Below are 20,588 nucleotides of genomic sequence, written 5' to 3'. Positions count from 1 at the left end.
AATAGGCAAAATAGTCTCAATTATTTTGCAGTGTCTGAATCAGCATGGCTGTTTTTACTCTGCTGTAAAAACTGAGTTAGAAAAGCACTGCCAATTTGACAATTAGGTTTGAGAAGGGAAGAAAAGACCGTGACATCAAAATAAAGAATGGAATGCTGCCCCTGCCCACTGCGGCCTACTTTCCACTTTGTATAAAAGAAAAGAATTTGAAACCACACCCTTTTAATTTGTGGTGTTTTGTGTCATTTTAATTTCTTCTAATGCTTGTGTTTTATTTTTTCTACACGAAATACACAAGCAAAACCATACTCCTTCTGCATCTAAATCCCATTTGTAAATGAAAAGCCCAGGTTTGAAGTTACCTCAGGTAGCTTTTCATCATTTGTTACTTTTATCCATTCAATATAATTATTTGTGGAAAAAATAAGAAAAGCTTTTTCTTCTTATTTCTGAGTCTTTCTGATTTCCAAACATGGCAATCTGCACGGAAATGAAAGAACTCTATCATGTTCCTTTTGACGGTGAATACCTTTGTGTTGTATTTTAGTATAATTACGTTCGAAGGCTGCCCTCTGAACTTCTGACTATGTGATCACAATCTGTGTATGACATAGCATGCAGGAGAAAAAGAGAATTCTTCAAAACTCATCAAGTCTTTTACATATGTTAAAAAGGAGCTTGATGCGTTAAACTAGGCAATACTGATAAGGTCTTTTTCATCCTAATTATTTTACAATTATTTTTATGTAACATGGAGAGAAAGAGCAGGCAAAACATCTAGAACATCAGGTTAACATGCTATACAAGAATGTAGGCAAATTGAATATACCCTGTCCAAATTTTCTAGTGATCTTTTACTTTTGACCAGCCTTGAAAATTATACAAACCAAGCTTAATTTGTTAGTTTTAACTATTCTGATCATGAACACAGAAAAAAAAAAAACTAAACAAAACAAAAGCCTATTCTTTCCCCATACCTCCACTCTCGTTGGTTAAGAAATAAAAGACATCAGTTGCATATGTGTCTAATGGTGGGTAATCTTTCAAAATTAATCATTGTATTCTTCTCAAGGATGTCAGCCTGCAGGGAGTGGACAGCTCCTTCTGTTAATGATGTGCTAATAGCTGAGTCCTAACACTGGTTGCTTCCCCCTAAATTGTGTTCTTAACACAGTCCTCTTGGTTTCCTAAACCTGAATGAGTTGCTTTGGAGTCTCACTCAAGTTCTTTTAGTAACAACTCCATTTCTTAAGCAATGCCTGTGTCAAATTCTTGTCACATACGGTTTCATTTAATCCTCACAACAGTATGTCATAGGTACAATTTTTATTTCCATTTTAGAGCTAAGGAAAACTGAGGTTCAGAGTAGTTAGAGTAATGTATGCAAGTTTATATGGTTAGAAACTGATGGTCCTGGGATTTGAACCCAAGTTGGCCTCATTTCAGAGCCTGCATTTTCAACACATGAATTAGATGACCCTGTACTACACAGAAGGATATTCTGGAACACAAACAGCCAAGTGATTTCCAAATGTTTTCTGAGATCCTCTTCTGAAACATTTGATCAACAGCAGACATGGGTTTGCCTCCTGTGCTCTGGCAGCCACCTCACATTTCTCCTTGGATTACCTCTTGCCATTTGGCCACCAATTTCTCTGAATACTCAAAATCTTTCCTTTTGTGGCGGGACTGACATTTGCTATTCCCATAACTGAGCCTCTCCAGATTTTCTGTGCCAGCGGCGATATCAGATAAAGGGGTCTCTCTGGAACTTGGAATTTTATATGGCTGGCATGTTACATTTGGCTGACAGCTGGGTTTCTTAATCATCTTTTGAGAGTTCCTCTAAGCTACACTTACTAAAGTTCTGAGCAGCTGACATCAAGTTGACACAAACTTCATGGCTTCCTTAGTGAAAATCTAAAATGGAGTATTGGCCTAGGGTCAGGAAATATAAAGCCATGAAACACTCTTGACAGAAAAACCTAGAAGTAAATTCCAAACTCAGGGTTATAGAAATGAGGAAAGGAAGGCTCAGAGAATAGAGTGAGTTCTGTCTGGTCATTTGGCTCATAGGAGGTGATGGGACTTGTCATAGAAATTCTGGAATTGTCCTCTCTCTGACATTGCCTCATTCCATGGGTTCTGGTGAAGCACTGCCTAGTTTCGAGTGACATCTGATTTCCTCACTGGTAAAGGCTAGAGTATATCCAAGAAGCCTTTGGGTTGTCAGTAGGAGACACTTTCAGACATGGCTAAGACTACTTTGTGAACCCCTCCTCTGTCTCTTTACTGACTTGCTTTAGAAGAAAGTAATGTCTACCGTCCTTTGCTACTTTTTAGCTTTCTTTTTCCTTCTGGGAGATGCATAAGTTATAGGCAAGTAGTAACAGGAGAGGTTGGAAAGATGATGGTAGGTGCAGTTTTTGAGCAAAATCAGAGAAGGCAAAAGCTAGAGATCTTCATAGCAAGCAAAAGGTCATTAAATATCTCTTTGTTCCAATTCCCAAGAGCTACATAAACAAATGTAAAGTTATCTCCGTAATTTCACAAAAGAACCCCAGATTATAGATGGCTTCTTCATTGCAACTTATTATGTAAAGTAGTTCTGATGGAAAAATATCAACAAAAGAAAAAATTCACAAAACAACTTCACAGCCAGGAAAGAAGGAATGCATTATATTTGTTTTACTAAGAAGTTTGTTATTGGGGTACGTTTCTCTTGTTAGAATATAAAAACACTCATTTTGAACAATAAAAGATTTCTGATTTTTTCTCCATTCCGCAGAATTTAAATGTACACAGTATCACACGAATGGGGTCACATGTCAAAGGAAAAGCATCCCATTTTTCATAAGTAACTAATGAATTGATATACAATGTTATGAAATGGAGTAAATAACTTAAGTATTTCAAATAAAAACAAATGAAACAGCCCTATAAACTAACTTGCTTTTCTTTAATAAGCAAGTACAAGACTACAATCCAACTAGGATATATAACCTAATGCCCCAAGCTGTAGCAAGAATTTCACACAAAACCTACTGACCTATCAAAAGTCACTATCTGTGTTTGCCAATTCTCTCTATAGGACAGATGGAAAACATAAAATGGCTTGCACTTCATTTCAAAATTACCATAATTTTCCTAATGAAAAGGTTATACTTTATTTTATAGTTAGCCAGATATGCTGTTTCTAAGCATACAACCAAATAAAATTTTCCTGATGCTCAGCAGTGTCTTTCTTTTTCCTGATGCACCTTCAAAGCACAAAATATTAGGGCAATAAAATCATGCCTAGAGAAGTCAACTGTGAAGAACAGGGAAAGAGAAAAGAAGAGAAAAGAGAAGAGAAGAGAAGAGAAAGGAAGAAAGAAGAAAGAAAATAAGAAAGAAAAAGGCACACCTCTTGAGCACACCATCCACATTCCGGACCCAGAGCAAGGCACTTGGTGCAGGAAGCTGCATTCGAGGATGTACATCTATTGTCTTCTGTAATGGAGGATAAAATGAGGTGTTACTCTCATATTGAGAAGTATATACAATTCTAAACCAAAATGTATTTTGAAAACCGAAATAAGCTGACCAATAGTTTTAAGTACATGACACTAAAAAATACATAATTTCTTTGGGAAGGGGTAAGGTTAACTACATAACAATTAACAGATACATTTCCTGGATAGTTATTATTTGGTTTTATAAGGTTGGAAAAAAGTAGGGTGATTAAAATGTAATTTAGGTAGGTTTGGGGTTTGGCTTGAATTCTACTACAATAGTAAAAGACGATCCACATTTTTTTAGTGTGCTAAAGTTTCACTATATTTCATATTATCTGAACTAATGAGGCATTTTTGGATCTAGAATTTTCCCTGTAAAAATAGTCATACACTGACCCCAATCTGAACATGTCAATCCATGTTGGGTTATAGTGAATTAACTTTCTGAAAAATGATCTTGATTTCTTGAGAAATGATGACATATAGAATAAATGGGGATTCTGATTGTGTTAATATTGATTATTTTGGCTTGATGGATATCAGAACCAAATGTAGCAGCATGATTCAGCATTTTAGATACAAAGTAACTGAATGAGTTTAGTTTACCCAATGTAATTTTTCTTACTAGATCACTTCCAGATTGTGACCAATTCACTTGTCCATAGATTCCCACTTGGCTGTGACATTTTAGTAACGTGGCTGTGCCTGGAAACTATTTACCTTTATCCCTAGCCACTAAGTACTTGTATCATTATAAGGAGGCTCATCATTATGAACTTAAACACATAAAATATAATAAAGCATGAGTCATAAATTATTTTACCATGAGTTTTTAGTGGAATAATCACATACTTCCTACAGTCCATCCTTTACTATGAAATCAGTGGACACTGGAAATCACAGCATTTTAGTCATCTCACCCACAGGCATACAGTAAATAACACAGACATTCTAGCTGTAAGTAGTTCACAGTCTGGGTGAGGAGATAACTATATAGGCAAACAATAAAATACAATGTGATAAGCACAACGAGAGATATCACCAAGGCACTATGGGCACACAGTTAGGGGCTTCTCTGCTCTGGAGGGAAGGATAGGGGTTGGGGGGAGAGGGTATGTTTAAGGATGACTCCATAAAGGCAGTGATATCTAGTATGTCTCTTTGACATTTTACTTTTTTTCTTCTAATCTGTGTTTATCTTTTTAAAAAATGTAATGAAAGAGGGCCATGTGTGTTTGTGTGTGTATATACAATCACACAGGGATGTGGTAGTTTGAAAAGGGAGGGAACCCACAAAAATTCTGGTTGTCCCCATCCAATCAGTTTTTCTTTTTCTTCTCTCTCAACTTGCCCCAACATTCTACAATACAGGATTAAAGCTGCTGTGACCTAGAGGTGGCATGTGGTGGGCTTTGGCAGTGGGAAGATAAAAAGAGAAACTCTAAGAGAGTAAATATAGCAGAGAGGTACTAAGTGGGGTAATAGTGAGCACCCTTCCTCTATATTTCCCCAGACAACCAACAGGTTAAGCCAAAACTATCCTTCCTGAACACTTAACAGTAGTTCCATTATCTCCTCTCTGTGTCCCCTTGCAGCCTTTGTCCTTGGCTTTATACCAGCTTTTGATAAACATTATCTAGAACTTCTTTACTGATCTGTCCCATCCTGGCCTAGCTAAAATAACTGATGTTTGGGCTGCCTTTACTACTAGGGTGGCCACCTAACTATGAAAACTCCATAGCCTAAAATCCTTCCATCTGGCTTAGCCTGCCAACCTATAAAAGGTGCTTATTTCTGAAGTATTCAGAGGAGAGAGTAACCTTCTTAGTTTTGTTCTCAGAAAGAAATCAAGCACATTTGCAGACCTAACTTAGCCTTCACTAACTCTTAAACTTGACCTGACTGGAATGTGGAATTAAGTCTATTTCAGTTCAGACTTGACTAGCTCTTTCACTCAATAGGTAGGACTTTGGCAGTTAAGATTGCACTCTGTTGGAAAGGAAGCTGAAGCTTCTATGACTATAGTCTTTGTTTCTAATAGTTATTAGACTGTGTCCTAAGTTAACCCAGATTCAAGGTCAGGTCAGTCTCCTACTTCCAAGACACAAGTTGTAAATAACGAGTTTACAAGCAAAAATCTGTTTTCTTTACAGTCTGCCTTCTGACCATTTGTTTAAAAAAGTTCTAGTGCCAACTTCTGTTCTCAAACTTCAGATACCTAAGAATGATGACCAACAGGGCTACAAACTTTGGTCCTGTCAATACTTCTCAGGTTCCAGGGTTGACATTTCTCAGTCTACATAATTATAGGTAAAATGATCCCATAAATGGATATGGATGGCATAGGCCTTATGATTCTGCAGAACTGGAGGAGGGCCATAAATTGAACTCCATGGGAATAATGTCAAATGTTAACTGCCGGAAAGTGTCATGGTGAGACTTTAGAGAAGACAAACCAGACACACTCTGCTAAGCAGAATCTTAAGGATTTTTCTTTTTAATTTTAAATACACATTAAGGGAATACCTAACATGCAAATATCACACCAATTAAAGCAGTTCTTTACACTGAATGGACATGCTACTAGGGAGGCAGTTAGTCAATGTGTGCTAAAGGGGTGTGTGTGTGTGTGTGTGTGTGTGTCTGCCAGGCACTTTCATGTAAGTAGAAATATTACACTGAACACACATCGATGCATGAGTGCTGTTTACAGACACAAGCAGTTTGTCATCAGCCTCTAGGTCTACTCAGTCCATTCGCTGCCCCATTACGGATGCACCATCACAGGAGGCTGCTTTCCAGTGGAGGTTTCCTAGCAGTCCTCAGCACTGACACCTTATTAGAGGGTGTGCTTGAGTGGTTCTTCTTCCCACTCTATGAGAGTGGTAGCTGCCCATCCAGTGATGTGGCATAGCGCTGTATTCTTTAGCATTGTGTTTTTATTAAAGACACTTATTTTTGTGGATCCTAATGGAAATTAGGAAAGACAATAGAAGCAGAATCATATTTTATACCATGTATCTTCAGAACCCTCTTTTGTGCTCATTTGCCTTATTCCTAACTGCCTCACAAACCCCATGTAATTAAAAAGTGTGCTACCAAAACAGAAATTAGTAAAGAATTTAATGTCATGTAAGTGTGTACATTCTGAAAATTTCTATTCCTTGATCTCTGAGCATAGGCTGAGAGTCTTACTTTTACTCATGTTACAACTAGAGGTAACAGATGTGATGAGGTACCATTGCTAAATAGTCACTAGAAATAAAGTTCCCAATTTCCATAGCACTGTGACTCAACAGCGATGTGTTCTTAGGCTAGTTACCTAAATTCTGATGCTTCATTTCCTCCACTGTAATGTAGAGCTAATTATACCTATATCAAAATACTGATATGAGATGAAATGAGCAAGCATAAGCATGCCACGCATAGTGTGTAGGATATAATAGACACTCAGCAAAGGGATTATTGCAATGTCATTATAATTAGTGTTATAATAACTTACATGTGTAAGTTATTATATGCGTATACATATATTGTATGCATATTTAGATCCAGCTTCAAAGTAAAGGGAGGTGTTATATGTCTTTAAATTTGTCATAAATGTAATTAATCATCTTTCAAATGAAAGTCCTTTGGGTCATGAACACATTTTTATTTACTTATTTTTAAATTTTTCTTAGTGTTTATTTTCGAGAGAGAGAGAGTGAGACAGAGCATGAGCAGGGGAGGGGCAGAGAGAGAGAGAGTGAAACACAGAATCTGAAGCAGGCTCCAGACTCTGAGCTGTCAGCACAGAACCCAATGTGGGGCTCAAACCCACAAACCATGAGATCATGACCTGAGCCAAAGGCAGATGCTTATCTGACTGAGTCACCCAGGTGCCCCTTTAACAGTTTTAAAAATATAGCTAATATATAAAAATAAAAAGCTACTGCTTTTATTTTAGTTATTTAAGATGATTCTTAAAAGCCAATTTAGTCAAATATACACACATCAATCCAATCTGTTACAAATACAATTTTGGCATAACTATACTCGGTTACTGAAAATCTCTTACAACACCTTCATTTTGTTCACATTCTTCAAAGGGTACCTTGACTGGATCTGAATATTTTTCTAATTATTTCCCAGAATTAAATATTTCTGACGCATGTGAAATGACCTTTATAACAGTCTGTCATAAAGTGTAATAAATATCCATCAACAACAGGATAAAGTACACAAAAATCAGGAAACTACATATTTGTGACTGTCACTTAAGTATTCTTTGTTTTGGATGATACGTTTATTCATATTATTTTGAGAATGTTTAATCTATAGAAGTAAGAAGAGAAGGGAAATGGACCAAAAAAGTAACTAAAAAAGAACATAAGGTTCAATGTTTACATTGGGATCTTTCCGTAAGTCAAGTGATCAGAGAAAGTGAAAGTTTTAGGAAACATTTCTAATGTTTTTCTGCTCTACAGTCTACACCACAAAATTTCAACAAAATTTAAAGGATGCCCAAAGTTGTCTGGAAGAACCAACAATTAAAACTGATACAGATTTTAGTATTTTAAATTCAGAATCAATTATTCTAGATTCTCCTATTAGGAATAGACAGAATGATTTGTGAAGAATGTAGAAATGCATTTTTTTCCAGGCAGTATCCTTTTCTTAATTGCATTTACTATACAAATTAAATTAAACTTGGATGATTATTTAAAGCTACTTCCTTAAAAAAAATAAACACTGTTACAATGAATACATACTCTACTTTGATAGCAGTCAAAACCAGACAAATTGAGCACACATAGAATAAAGTTTGGAATAGAACTTTGGAGTTTGCTTATTCTAGATGTATATCATGGCCATGTAATTGTTACAGATGTCTTCAAAATATATTACCTGATTATTGAAAGTTCTCTTTTGCACAGAAATTTAGCACGCTATCATTTGATGTAAAAATAAAAATGAAGCAATAGATTAGTGTTTGAATCACTTGCTGTTACCTAGTTATTCCAAGTTTTGACTGAGATGCTGTTTCTTAAATGACCTATGTACAAAAATATAGGGAGGGAAGAGGTGGTTAAGACTACTTCTTTGAAAATCAGGCACAGGAAACAAAACCAAAGTCAGTTTAATTTTAAGAGAGATTAGGTAAAGGGGCATGGAAGAAAAGGCAGAAGCATGGGAAGCTCTTGGTAGATCTGAGTAAGGAAGCTCTGAAGAGCTAGAGATGTATCATGAGGAAGCTAGTGACTAAGGGAGTATTGCAAAACAGAGGGAGCAAGGAAATAGTACAAGTACTTGTATTTTTCTTTTTGGTTTTTTTTCCCTTGGATTTCATGTAAACATAATACAAAACCACATTATTTATTAACATTTTGCATTTGTTCTTTAACTTAGCATTTAGGCTATATGAAACATAACTTTACTGTTGAATAGACAAAGAACCAGATATAATTAAAAATTAAAATAATGCATCTGTGCCAGAACTTCAGCTTACTACAATAATTTTTATGCAACAAATGCATAGTTCATAGTTCTGCACTCATATAGAATTGGTAGAAAAATTCACTTTAACCTTTGTAATTTGGTACTAAATTATACATTCAGAAAATACTACTATTGTCTAGCAGCAATAATACCCAACCTAGAGCATTTTTCTCTCCCCTTTGCCTTTACCATATTGTTTGTTTCAAACTTGTAGCAAACAAGCATTCAAGCCATGGAAATGAAAATGAGTATCTTTATGGGAAAAACCATTTTGTCTAAATAATTTTGCTTCTACTTGCAATTAAAAAATATACCCATATTTTTGTTTGGTGAAAATCAGCTTGGATTCCTTTCTTTCTTGACTTCACTGTTAGCTGTTCCAGTGATTAGGTTTGATAGTCTCAAAATATATTTGGAGGAAAAGGTCGTGGTATGTTCAATATGTTCAATAATGTTCAATATGTATGTTGTGACTCAAGAGAAAAGGTGAGGAAATGAGGACATTATAAGAGAAAAATAATTGTCTTAGCTCCCCAAAGAAAGAACCTGAGCTAGAGATTCTTGGAAAGTGATTTATTGAGAAGGGAAGTAAGGTAAGGTCAGGAAGGCCAGGCACAAAGATACTGCTGCAGTCAAATTCTGGTCTTAGCCTGATTCCACCCAGAACTTGGAGCACAAATGATACCCCAAAGTTGTCCCACTTTGAGGTAAGGAGTGGGTCTGGCTTTTATACCCTCCCATAAGTCAGTCATTGATTGATGTCAGTCCAGAGAGGGCTGAGACTTGGGGTGGCTTAACCTTTACACATTGCTGGGATGTGGCTCTCTTTGATGGAGGGAAGCCAGTTTTCCACCAACGTGGCAACTGTGAACTGTTAACAGGCCAGAACTCAGAGCAGCTGGGCATGGTGCCCCAGTCTTATAAAAGGATGTCTAGACTAGCAGCAGCCATCTTGAGCCCTGAGGGAACCCTCCTACTGGAAGCCAAGGGTAAGAAAGGCAAAGGTAGGGGCGTCTGGGTGGCTCAGTCACTTAAGTGTCTGACTTTGGCTCAGGTAGTGATCTCATGATTCAGGAGTTTGAGCCCTGTGTCAGGCTCTGTGCTGGCAGCTCGAAACCTGGGGCCTGCTTCAGATTCTGTCTCTCTCTCTTTCTCTGCCCCTCCCCGACTCGTGCTCTGTCTCTCTCAAAAATAAATTAAAAAAAATTAAAATAATTAAAAAAAAATTTTTAAATGGCAAAGGTAAAGAGGGCCCAGCCCCTCACAGCACCATGGAGTTGCTGCCCCCATTCTGGGTTGTCTCTCAGAGCTGTTTCTGAAGTAAGAGGAAAATTCACCTGGGTTTGAAAGATAATAGAAGAAAGACTTGAGCAGGATTAATGTAAATGCTTTTTTAGAAATGTTAGGCATAACATTACTTTACATGACATAGACCATCCACTCTGAAGAGATACATTTTGTTTTCCCTTGGAAAAGTAAGACTACTAGACTGTAGAGGGCAGGTGCTTACATATATTTTCTTTCTATCCCCAAAATCCAAGTATAGCATCTGATACACACTCAGTAAATGTGTGATGAATAAATGCTAGTCTAAGTGGAGGTTGATCTGGTAGTTTAATTTCTGAGGCTTTTATAGCTCTTGATTATTTACATTAAAGAAATCTTCATTTCTAAAACCTATTTATTATAAAAGGCAATATAATTATACTTACTTAATGATACATATCTGGATGAACTCATCTTGATGTTTTCAAATGTGAAAAAAAATGAACCTACATATAGGGGCAAATTTTTTACATCTAATTTTCTGATAATGTACAGTTCTACTAATTTATGTTAATGCAAGGGTAGTTTCTAAGAGAATTCTGAATATGTCAAGGGAATGATACTGAATTGAAGTCACATTTTTATTGCTACCATTATCAGATGCAAAACCACCAGATTCGCTTGATGTTTCATTATGGCTCAGATCTAAATCAAGTTTCAATTAGGCAAACGTTCTTTGCCCCTGTAAAGTTGAGTATTTTTTTACTGAGCAGAATTTCCTTGTAATGCCAATGTTATGAAATAGCACTAATCTTTTCTTCTTGTTAACCAGGTTTATTAGGTTTTTATTGTAATCTTTATGTTTCAAGGACAAGTTTCAACCTCCCTCATTACACAGAAAAAATTCATGTGACCTCAATAGGGTTTTATGCTAGCATAAAGACTTTTGGAGAACAAAAGTGGGGAGAAAGCCATGTTCAATGCCAGGCAGGTTAAGAAATGTTAGGGCAATACTACACATTCCATTTGTCTGCCCTGCCCTGTTTGGGGCAATCCCATCATGAGTCAGAATTTAAAGTGGGCTGGGATGGCATAAATCAAAATGCTAGTTCATGATGGAATTTACAAGAAGAACCATCATGAAGCCACTGATGGCACTCATTTGTGTTGAAATGGGCCATCACAAGAAGGGTGGTCTGGTGAGGTCATATCACCGATGTTTCATTGTGATTCATATACACACACTTCAGTCAACTTAGCTTTGAAAAAATTACTGCAGCTTACAGTGGGTGATCGTATAAATTATGCTCTACATCAGAACACTTTTTAACACAAAAGAGGCCAACGGGTATAAATTGGAACTTCTCAGGTAAGCTGAAGTCTAAGGTCATCCTAAATGTACTTGAGTTTGGTGGTGCAGAACAAGAAATAAAAACAATATACAAGGAAATCTATGCTAAGGTGACAGAAAATGTCAGGAGAAAGAGAATGCCATGAGTTAGTGATGAAGTAATCTCTTCACATTAAGGAGGACCAGACAGGTGCAATGCAGCAATCTTGTTGAAATTTGTGATTGTTTTTAGATTGTGTGTACACACACACACACACACATGTTTATATGCTTATGTGTATATAAACATATATGTTTATATTTTATATTTCATGTATTTTGACACAATCTTAGATGTGGGAAAGAGATGAAAGAATATGAAGAATACTTGTTTGCACTTGAAAATGACTTTGCAGTTCATATTATTTTCTTGACAGGAAGTTTCTCTTGGTGGTCCAAGCAGGTTTTCAATGTGTAACAAGAATTTTTCCCGAAGAGGATCAAATTCACTTTTGCAATTGCTCTCTTACCTGAGCACATCAGTTTGTCTTCTGACACTTATTCATCTGGGGGAAATTTGCGAGGAAGTAAGAGACACTCAGTCAAGAAGAAAGATAGGGGTCAGGGCACAGCATCTCTCAGTATAGTTTTCCTTCTTCAGACTTGGAACTTGAGCAAGGATCAAAAATCTCAAGATTCAGGGAGGGCTCCAGAGGCCCCTCTGAGGCATATTCTGGTTAAAGCTGCATTTGTCTAACTTGGAAAAGCAATATTAGTCATGTGCTTTGTGCCTTGTTTTAACTGGAACTTTTCCATACATTCCAACTGTCCTGTTTATGAGGCACACTCCCTTTTTATAAAAGCCAAAATATTCACCGGTTTCCCACTCTGTTCCTCTAAATAATGTTTTTAATCTAACACACTAGAGTTCCAGGGGCTCTTCCTATTTTCCTCTCCAAGGTATGAATTTCCTTTCTCCCACTTAAAAAAAAAATCACACTGCTATTCACATCAAAACCTCAAATGCCATACTTAAGTGTGTAAAAGAAATGCCCCAGGATAGTAGGAATGCATTTTATACCTTATTTTTTTTTAACCTGAAGTCACATTGCAGGTATGCCCTTGATTAGAACAGCAAAGAAACACTTTATATCATGAACAATTTTGTTCTAAATAAAAAAAAATAAAGCCCAAAGTGAAATTTAGTTCATTTAGCATTTGGTTTTCCTGCAATTACATTTCAAAGACCAAAAAGGTATTTATATTTTACTCTGTCACTTAAAAAAGCAAACCTATATATGCAACTGTATAAATTAGGGAAAATAAAAAAAAGAATAAATATTTATTAAGTGATTACTGTTTTAGGTCCTCTACCAGTTGGTGTTCTTCTATGTAACAATACCAAAAATAGGTGTATGATTTCATTGAAACTTTAGAAAAATCCTATGAGGAAATCATTAATATGCCTATTTTACAGATGGGGAACTATAACTTAGGGAAAAATCTCATCCTAAAGTCACACAGCTAGTGAGTACACAGACCAAGTTTGAACCCTGTTCTGATTATAGAGGCTTTTCTCTTAAATAATTTCCTATATGGAATAGAGAATAACATAAAGACAGTTATACCAAATTATGACTTAAAACTCTCACTAATTGAACTATTATTAGTCCTTAAGTGATGACTCAGTAATAATTCCTATGTACCTCAAGATGGTTCTTTCATAGAAGTAAGTATGTCATTATTTTTCCTATTATTATTCCCACTCTCGGGATGAGGATGTTAGATTCCCCCAGCAGGATTATTTTCTGTCCTCAGTATCAAAGACCTCCCTAAATACTACAGTGCTCTTTTCAAAGTTCATTTTATTTCCACGCACAAGGAGACTTTGAGTTTTAATACCAAAGCTCCAGCCTGAACATCTCACTGAGTGCTGAGTGCCTAAATTAGATTGGTTGGCACTTTTTCAGCACAAGGGAGAACTTCTTTTACAACCGTGTTTCCCCAACCTCTTGCCAGGGGACAGCTCTGGGCTGCATGCTAATTAGGCAGAAGCACTTGAGATGGTGTTTGCAGTTGCTATTTCCATTTGTGAATTTCCAGTTCTGCCCTGGAAGCCAAATCTGGAACAGGGAAGCCGGCAACTTGTTCTTGTCCTAACTGCCTATTCTCTGACCTTGGCTTGATAATTTAACTTTGCTGGGGTTTTGTTTCCTTGCTGATGAAGTAGAAAAAATCCTCCTCCTTTTTATGTGCTCTAAAAACACTTCAAAATGTAGAGTCTGGGTTAAAATGACATGATTGGATAGAGGACATTTGCTTTATAACATGCACAGTCCTGTTAATTTATGGGAATATTTTAAGATACAATTTATAATATGGGAAGACTTATTTAAAAATTTTTTAACATTTACTCATTTTTGAGAGACATAGTGTGAGTGGGGGAAGGGCAGAGAGAGAGAGAGAGAGAGAGAGAGAGAGAGAGAGACAGGATCTGAAGCAGGTTCCAGGCTCTGAGCTGTCAGCACAGAGCCCGACGCAGGGCTCGAACTCATGGACCATGAGATCATGACCTGAGCTGAAGTCAGATGCTCAACCACCTGAGCCACCCAGGTACTCCTGGAAGATTTATTTTAAAAAAGCCACCCAAACCCTGTATGTTAGGTATATCCGGTTGCCCATCAGTAATCTGGTAATAGAGAATCATTCACCACTTTGAACACAGGCACATGCAAACTTCTTGAAGGATAGAAATGTTCCTTATGCAGATTGTAGCAGTAGTTCCACAGGCCTATACATCTGTCAAAACTCACTGACACTTTAAAGAAATGCAGCTTATTGATGTAAATTATGCCAATACATCGTATTTAAAATTAGCATTGTAAATTAACTTTGACAGAGTATTTTTTGTTAGCTAAAGGACAATCAGTGCACAGTGAGGAAATATATTCCTTTCCTGATAGTATATACAAAAATAGTAAATTATGTGGTTTTTAAAAAGTAAGCCAATGACATATTACATAAATCCTTTGACTTACAGATACTTACAGGTCCATTACTGGGTAACTAAAGTCATTTATCCCTACTGTACTTATCTGATTTGCATGATTTTTACTCAGATCAAGGGGTATATTATTTTAATATTCTTTCAAATGGACTGATCCCCAGTTGTCAGGTGATAAAATTATTTTTCCAATTCAAAAATGAGTTTTTATATTCTACTGGGAACTTCTTATAAGTCCTCATCAGTATGAAAAGTTGAAAGGAGTATGTATTAATACCAAATGTAAAATTGAGTATCTTAGTAATTCATACTATTATCACTAATAATACCAATACAGCATGAAGTACACATTAATATATTTTATTTTTTTTAAGTTTATTTATTTATTTTTGATAGAGCAGAGGAGGGGCAGAGAGAGAGGGAGAGAGACAGGATCCCAAGCAGGCTCCACACTGTCAGCACAGCGCCCACTGTGGGGCTCAAAATCACAAACCTTGAGATCATGACCTGAACTGAAATCAAGAGTTAATTTCACCCAGGGCCACCCAGACACCCCTAATAATATATTTTATATTCTATTCTCTAAAGTTTCTTCTGTGCTCAGTGCCAAAGATGATCCTCAATACTTGAGTGTCTTTTATAAAATTCATCTTACTTTTGGGCTCACACAAAGAAAATTCTGAATTATAATGAGAAAATTTTCACCTGCCCTATAGAATAGAAATTTAATCTTCTATAATACTTCAATTACCTTAAACTATTTCAATTAATAATTGCCTAGTTTAACTTCATTTCCTGGAAGTTGACTAAGTACATCTTTATACATGTATGTCAAATGACAAGGCTTTACCTCATAGTTTTTGTGTATACTTCTTTTTTTTTAAGTTTGTTTATTTATTTTGGGAGAGAGACACCACAAGCAGGGGAGGGGCAGAGAGAGAAAGAGAGAGAGAATCCCACACAGGCTCTGCACCATCACCGCAGAGCCCGATGCCGGGCTCAAAGCCACAAACTGTGAGATCATGACCTGAGCCAAAATCAAGAGTTGGATGCTTAATCAACTGAGCCACCCAGGCGCCCCGTAAAAACCACCATAGGGTGGTGAATTCAGGACATTTAATAGTGATACTATATAACTAACTAATTTATTGTCTGTATTGTCCTATGAAATTCTTGTTCCATATTCTCCATATGTACCCAAATGGCCCAGCTATTACTTCTCCCTCATCAAAACTCAGCTTTATCAGAGTTCATCTTTCTTTGGGTAAATCTTCAACCAATGCTTTGATGTTCTCATTTTCACTGCCTGCTTATAGGGCTCTCCCCTAACTCCCTACCTCCTCATCTCCCAAAAATATCAACCTCTGTTCTTTCGAAGTCCAAAGCTTTTATTCAATATGACTCTCCTCATCTTTGTTATTACCAGATGCTTTCCTAAATTTTACAATGTATTCAACCCCTTGCTTTTGGGTTTTGGCCTCATCTGATCCCATGTAATCACCCAAATCACTCACATATCTCACTACCCCTACTTTGGGCAGAACCATTAGTGATCCCTGGGGCCAGGGACCGTGGCAAGGAATTCTCATGAGGTATATTCTCATGAGAGGCCATTGGATCATGAAATCATGAAAGTAATATCTGACTTTTCATAACACCTGGAAGTCAATTTCTGCCCCACATGTCTATCACCAGATAATCTAGTCTGTGGCCCTGTTCTCAGAAAGCATTGAACTCTGGCATCAATGCTATGCTGACCTCCAAGAGTAGCCAACCATTGGTCCTGGACCAATACCATATGCACCCTGACAGAGAACACTAGGCCTCATTCTCCAGCTGGGCTATGCTTCCTTCAGCAGGGTACAGGACATGCTGAGGAACCCACTCCCCTCTCTCATCCTATCATAGTCCCATGAAATGTCATCATGCATTGTGCGCCTTTGGATTCTTCAAGAGGCATCAAACAAACTACATCCTCTAAACTAGAAACTGGTACTAATAATCATTTAGTCCTTGTGTTTCCATTACCAACCTCAGAGGTTAGGCAATGTGGTTATATTACATTGGCCCTCACATTAAGGCTCTGGTTCTAGATAGTTTTGGTTGAAACACTCACCAAAAGGGATCTTTTTAATCAAAATTCAGAATGCCTGAAACTTTCTCTCTTCTTCAGTGTTTTTATCCATGTTACTATCTTCCAAATGAATTCCCTTGGAACTTGAGCCCCATCTATCATTTCTAGAGAGTTTCTTTTGCCAATTACAATCCACTCTTCTTCAACTCAACAAATTCAATAAAAGTTCAAACCAAAATGCACAAAAAGACAATACAGCAACACCTTGGGAGGTATGCCTTATACTAAAAAAGAGACCAGCTAGGTCATTTTTTCCTTTTTTTTTTTTTTTTTGGCCAATAATACAGTTCTGCTATAATGAGTTCTTTGTTTCCAACTAGAACAGCCAGTTCTACAGCAATCCCTACACATCTCAAAACTTGCTTGCATTCTTTGTTCTACTGCAGTCAAATAATACCTTACACCAACCACTCCGCATAGCCAGTCCAGCCTCCTAGCAAGCTGGCAATGAGGAAAGACATTTCCTAGTTTGGCATTACTTAAGGCACCTTCTGTCAGCCTAATCTTGTAGAATTTTGAAATTTTCTTTTAATTTTTTTTCTTTGTTCAGCCTCAAAATATTCTAAATCTGTTTTGGAGCATAGCAATAATCCCTCATTCCATAAGGATGAAGCTTTCCACCCAGTTTCTTGCTCTACTCAGTATCTATAACAGTTACTAGGGAATTGTACTAAATATATGCTCCTGGGGAGCAGGAAAAGGGCTTGTATCTGGGAAAATGTGTTCAATTCCTAGGATAGGACCCTGGTACCATATGTATATGTGGAACAAACAGTATCTCAACTGTAGCTGCATTTTACCACTGGCATATCTTGAAATACCAACTTTTTCCATTGTAAAAGGAAGTGGATCCTAAACCATGCAAAACATCAAAATATCTTGGGCCAAAAGCCACTGCCCACATCACACACCTAATAAGACATCTTTGGTCCATTTCTTTAGAGCTGACATTTCTTGTCTTTTATCCTCCTGTCTTCATTACTAGACTTTCCCTCCATTTCTAAACTTGGTTTCTCCCATCAACTTTGATTTGAACTAGTCCTTGGCAGCTACTCTGATTCCTTACTCCATACAACCTGGGGACTGTGATTTGTGGGTGGTGGGGGGGGGGCAGTTCTCTAAATGAAACTGTACCAGTGCTGATCTGGAATGACAACAGACTCTGTCTTGGACAAATGTAACAGTGTTTGCTGATTAAAACAAAACAAAGTAAAACAAAATAACAAAAATACCTGGGAATGAGAGAGAACACATCTCCAAACCATTATGATAATGATGGTTGGCTCATAGGTAAGGTTATCATGAAAAGGACACTTTTTAAGACCGCATAAGCTGTTTTAAAATATGAACATTTATTACTTTGAATAACTGCACTCAAAAACATTTTTAAAAATCATCTTGAGTATATATCCAGTAATGTCACTTATAATTTAACACTACAATTCTAACTTAATGATCATATTCTTATCTCCTAAACTAATTTTTAATTGGGAGCTTTTAAAAATAAGTTAGGGAAGGCAATTCTGATAAATCTGTTTAATATTAGTAGTTTTGGAGCAAGAATTGATCCCAGTACTTTTGTTAATTCAATTATAAAATCCCAATGGAAACCATTTTGACTTTCATTACATTTTTCTCTGATATGTAAATTAAGCTAATTTACTTACTCTGAAAATAGAAAGGAGGTCACATTAAGACTTATTTTTAAAATGAAAAATAGTTCTTTTAGTCCATGAAAGTAGTATGGAAATGTTTATTTTACCTATTCATTCACTTACAGATATTAAATATATGCCAGCTGACTAATTCAACAAAGTTTGGCTAATTCATGTCAGTAAAATGTTCTTTTCTGTGACATATTTTAAATTAATAAGGGGAAATAAAAAGTAAAACTAAAAACATGCATACACTTGACTCTTACTATAATGCTCTTGGCAAGAAAATAGAATTCAGTGTAATCTCTTCACATCTTTGAGTTTACCAAAAGGCATTTAGTTACTAACAAAGAAAAGCACCTTGTCATGAGTTAGTTTTCCTTATGCAATAATCACTGGTGTTTTCATTGTTTGTTTGTTACTTTTCCATAGTAATATATAAATTACTAGACAAGTCTGTCCTTAACTTCATTAGCGTGAAAAGCAAGAGTGAAAATAGTGGTGGGCATAACATGACCAAATAACAGTTACAACCCAGACTAAGAAATCATTAAGTAAAGTTCTATTTTCCTATCTTGATAAATATGCATTGATAATGCTCTACAAGGCTGGATCTGAATTTAGAAATTCTGACTCTTTAGATTTCTGTTTGGGAACTGGCAGTGTGTAAAGTGTTGTCCCCTCCAGCCCTTGATCTGCTCCTCTTCTCTCTTACTCCTAGTTTTATTCTACGTTGCCAAATAGCCTATCACTTACCAACATGGACACTCCCAACATACATTTCCAAGCTCTGTTTGCTCCCCCTCTCCTGGAGTTTGGAATACAGTCTACCCACAGGATGGCCCTGAAAGTAATTTGGGGCTGTTTGGGCAGAGAATTCTGGAGACGATCTAAAAGGGGATTGAAGACTGAATAGTCATATAGCCTGGATAACTTGCCTTTGGGGAGGGCCAGAAGAGGGACTCTTCTCACCTCCTGAAAGATAGTCTGTAATGATGATCGAGAGTATAGAGTCAGTCCACTCAGGTGTGAATTCTGGTCCCATTACTTATTTATTAGTTAAGAGATCTTGAAGAAGTTATTCAATATCTCTTTAATTTGTTTAACTATAAAATGGGAATGATCAGTGTACATACCTCAGAGGACTGTGGACATTAAAGGATATGTTGTGTTTTTTTTTTTATGTTTATTTATTTTTGAGAGGAGGGAGGGGAGGCAGAGAGAGGGGGAGCCAGAGAATCTAAGCAGGCTCTGCATTGTCAGTGCAGAGCCCAAAGCAGGGCTTGATCCCACAAACCATGGGATCATTACTTAGGCCGAAATCAAGAGTTGGACACTTAACCAACTGAGTCACCCAGGTGCCCCAAGGACATATTTTTATTCTGTATGTACAGAAGGGTATCTGGCATACAGAAAATACTTCACAAATGTTAACTATTATTATTTTAACTTTAGAACCCAGAACCGTACCTGACACAAAGTTGTAGATGCTTTAAGAAAATCTGAATGAGTAATGATTAAATGGACTAGAATAGTCCCCCTTCAAATCTTTTTTGGTATTTTGTGAAATGATTATAAATTCCAGTTTGTATAATCTAAATAGAAATCAGTTTTAAAATACACACTGAGGATAAAGGATCAGGATTACTTTTTAGACTTAATTATCAGCAGTGAAAATAATTATCACAGAAATTGAAAAGGAAAACAACTTTGTAAAAAGTAGATTAAAAAATACCAAGTCTCTGGGGCGCCTGGGTGGCGCAGTCGGTTAAGTGTCCGACTTCAGCCAGGTCACGATCTCGCAGTCCGTGAGTTCGAGCCCCGCGTCGGGCTCTGGGCTGATGGCTCAGAGCCTGGAGCCTGTTTCCGATTCTGTGTCTCCCTCTCTCTCTGCCCCTCCCCCGTTCATGCTCTGTCTCTCTCTGTCCCAAAAATAAATAAAACGTTGAAAAAAAAAATACCAAGTCTCTATTTTGATCTTTGCTAAAGATTTGCCTATAAAACCAAGAGACTGCTTTCTGGAGTGGACTGAGAAAGCAGACACAAGTGTATTTTATGGCATTAAAGCTTTTATAATAGAACTCCCTTTTAAATGAAAACTATATTTCCTAAAGTTCAAATTCTAATGAGGATTAGAGATACAGATACCCAATTTTAAACTAATCTTATTTGCTTAGATACCCAATTTAAACTAATCACTATTGTCCTCACCTCATTGAGTCCT

General features: G+C 36.8%; 1 protein-coding gene across 1 annotated transcript in view; it reads right to left on the bottom strand.

Moving 5' to 3' along the window:
• The window catches only part of ITGB8 (integrin subunit beta 8), an 85,902-nt gene that overhangs the window by 55,003 nt on the left and 10,311 nt on the right, over window positions 1-20,588 (bottom strand). The window contains exon 2 of the mRNA XM_045495044.1: window positions 3,407-3,492. Coding sequence (XP_045351000.1) covers window positions 3,407-3,492 — 86 coding nt within the window. The remainder of the gene's footprint in view (window positions 1-3,406; window positions 3,493-20,588) is intronic.

This window comes from Leopardus geoffroyi, chromosome A2 (genome assembly GCF_018350155.1).
Source record: "Leopardus geoffroyi isolate Oge1 chromosome A2, O.geoffroyi_Oge1_pat1.0, whole genome shotgun sequence".
In the NCBI taxonomy this organism is placed as follows: Eukaryota; Metazoa; Chordata; class Mammalia; order Carnivora; family Felidae; genus Leopardus; species Leopardus geoffroyi.
Note: the sequence above shows the minus strand (reverse complement) of the source record. Positions and strands in the feature narration are given on the sequence as shown.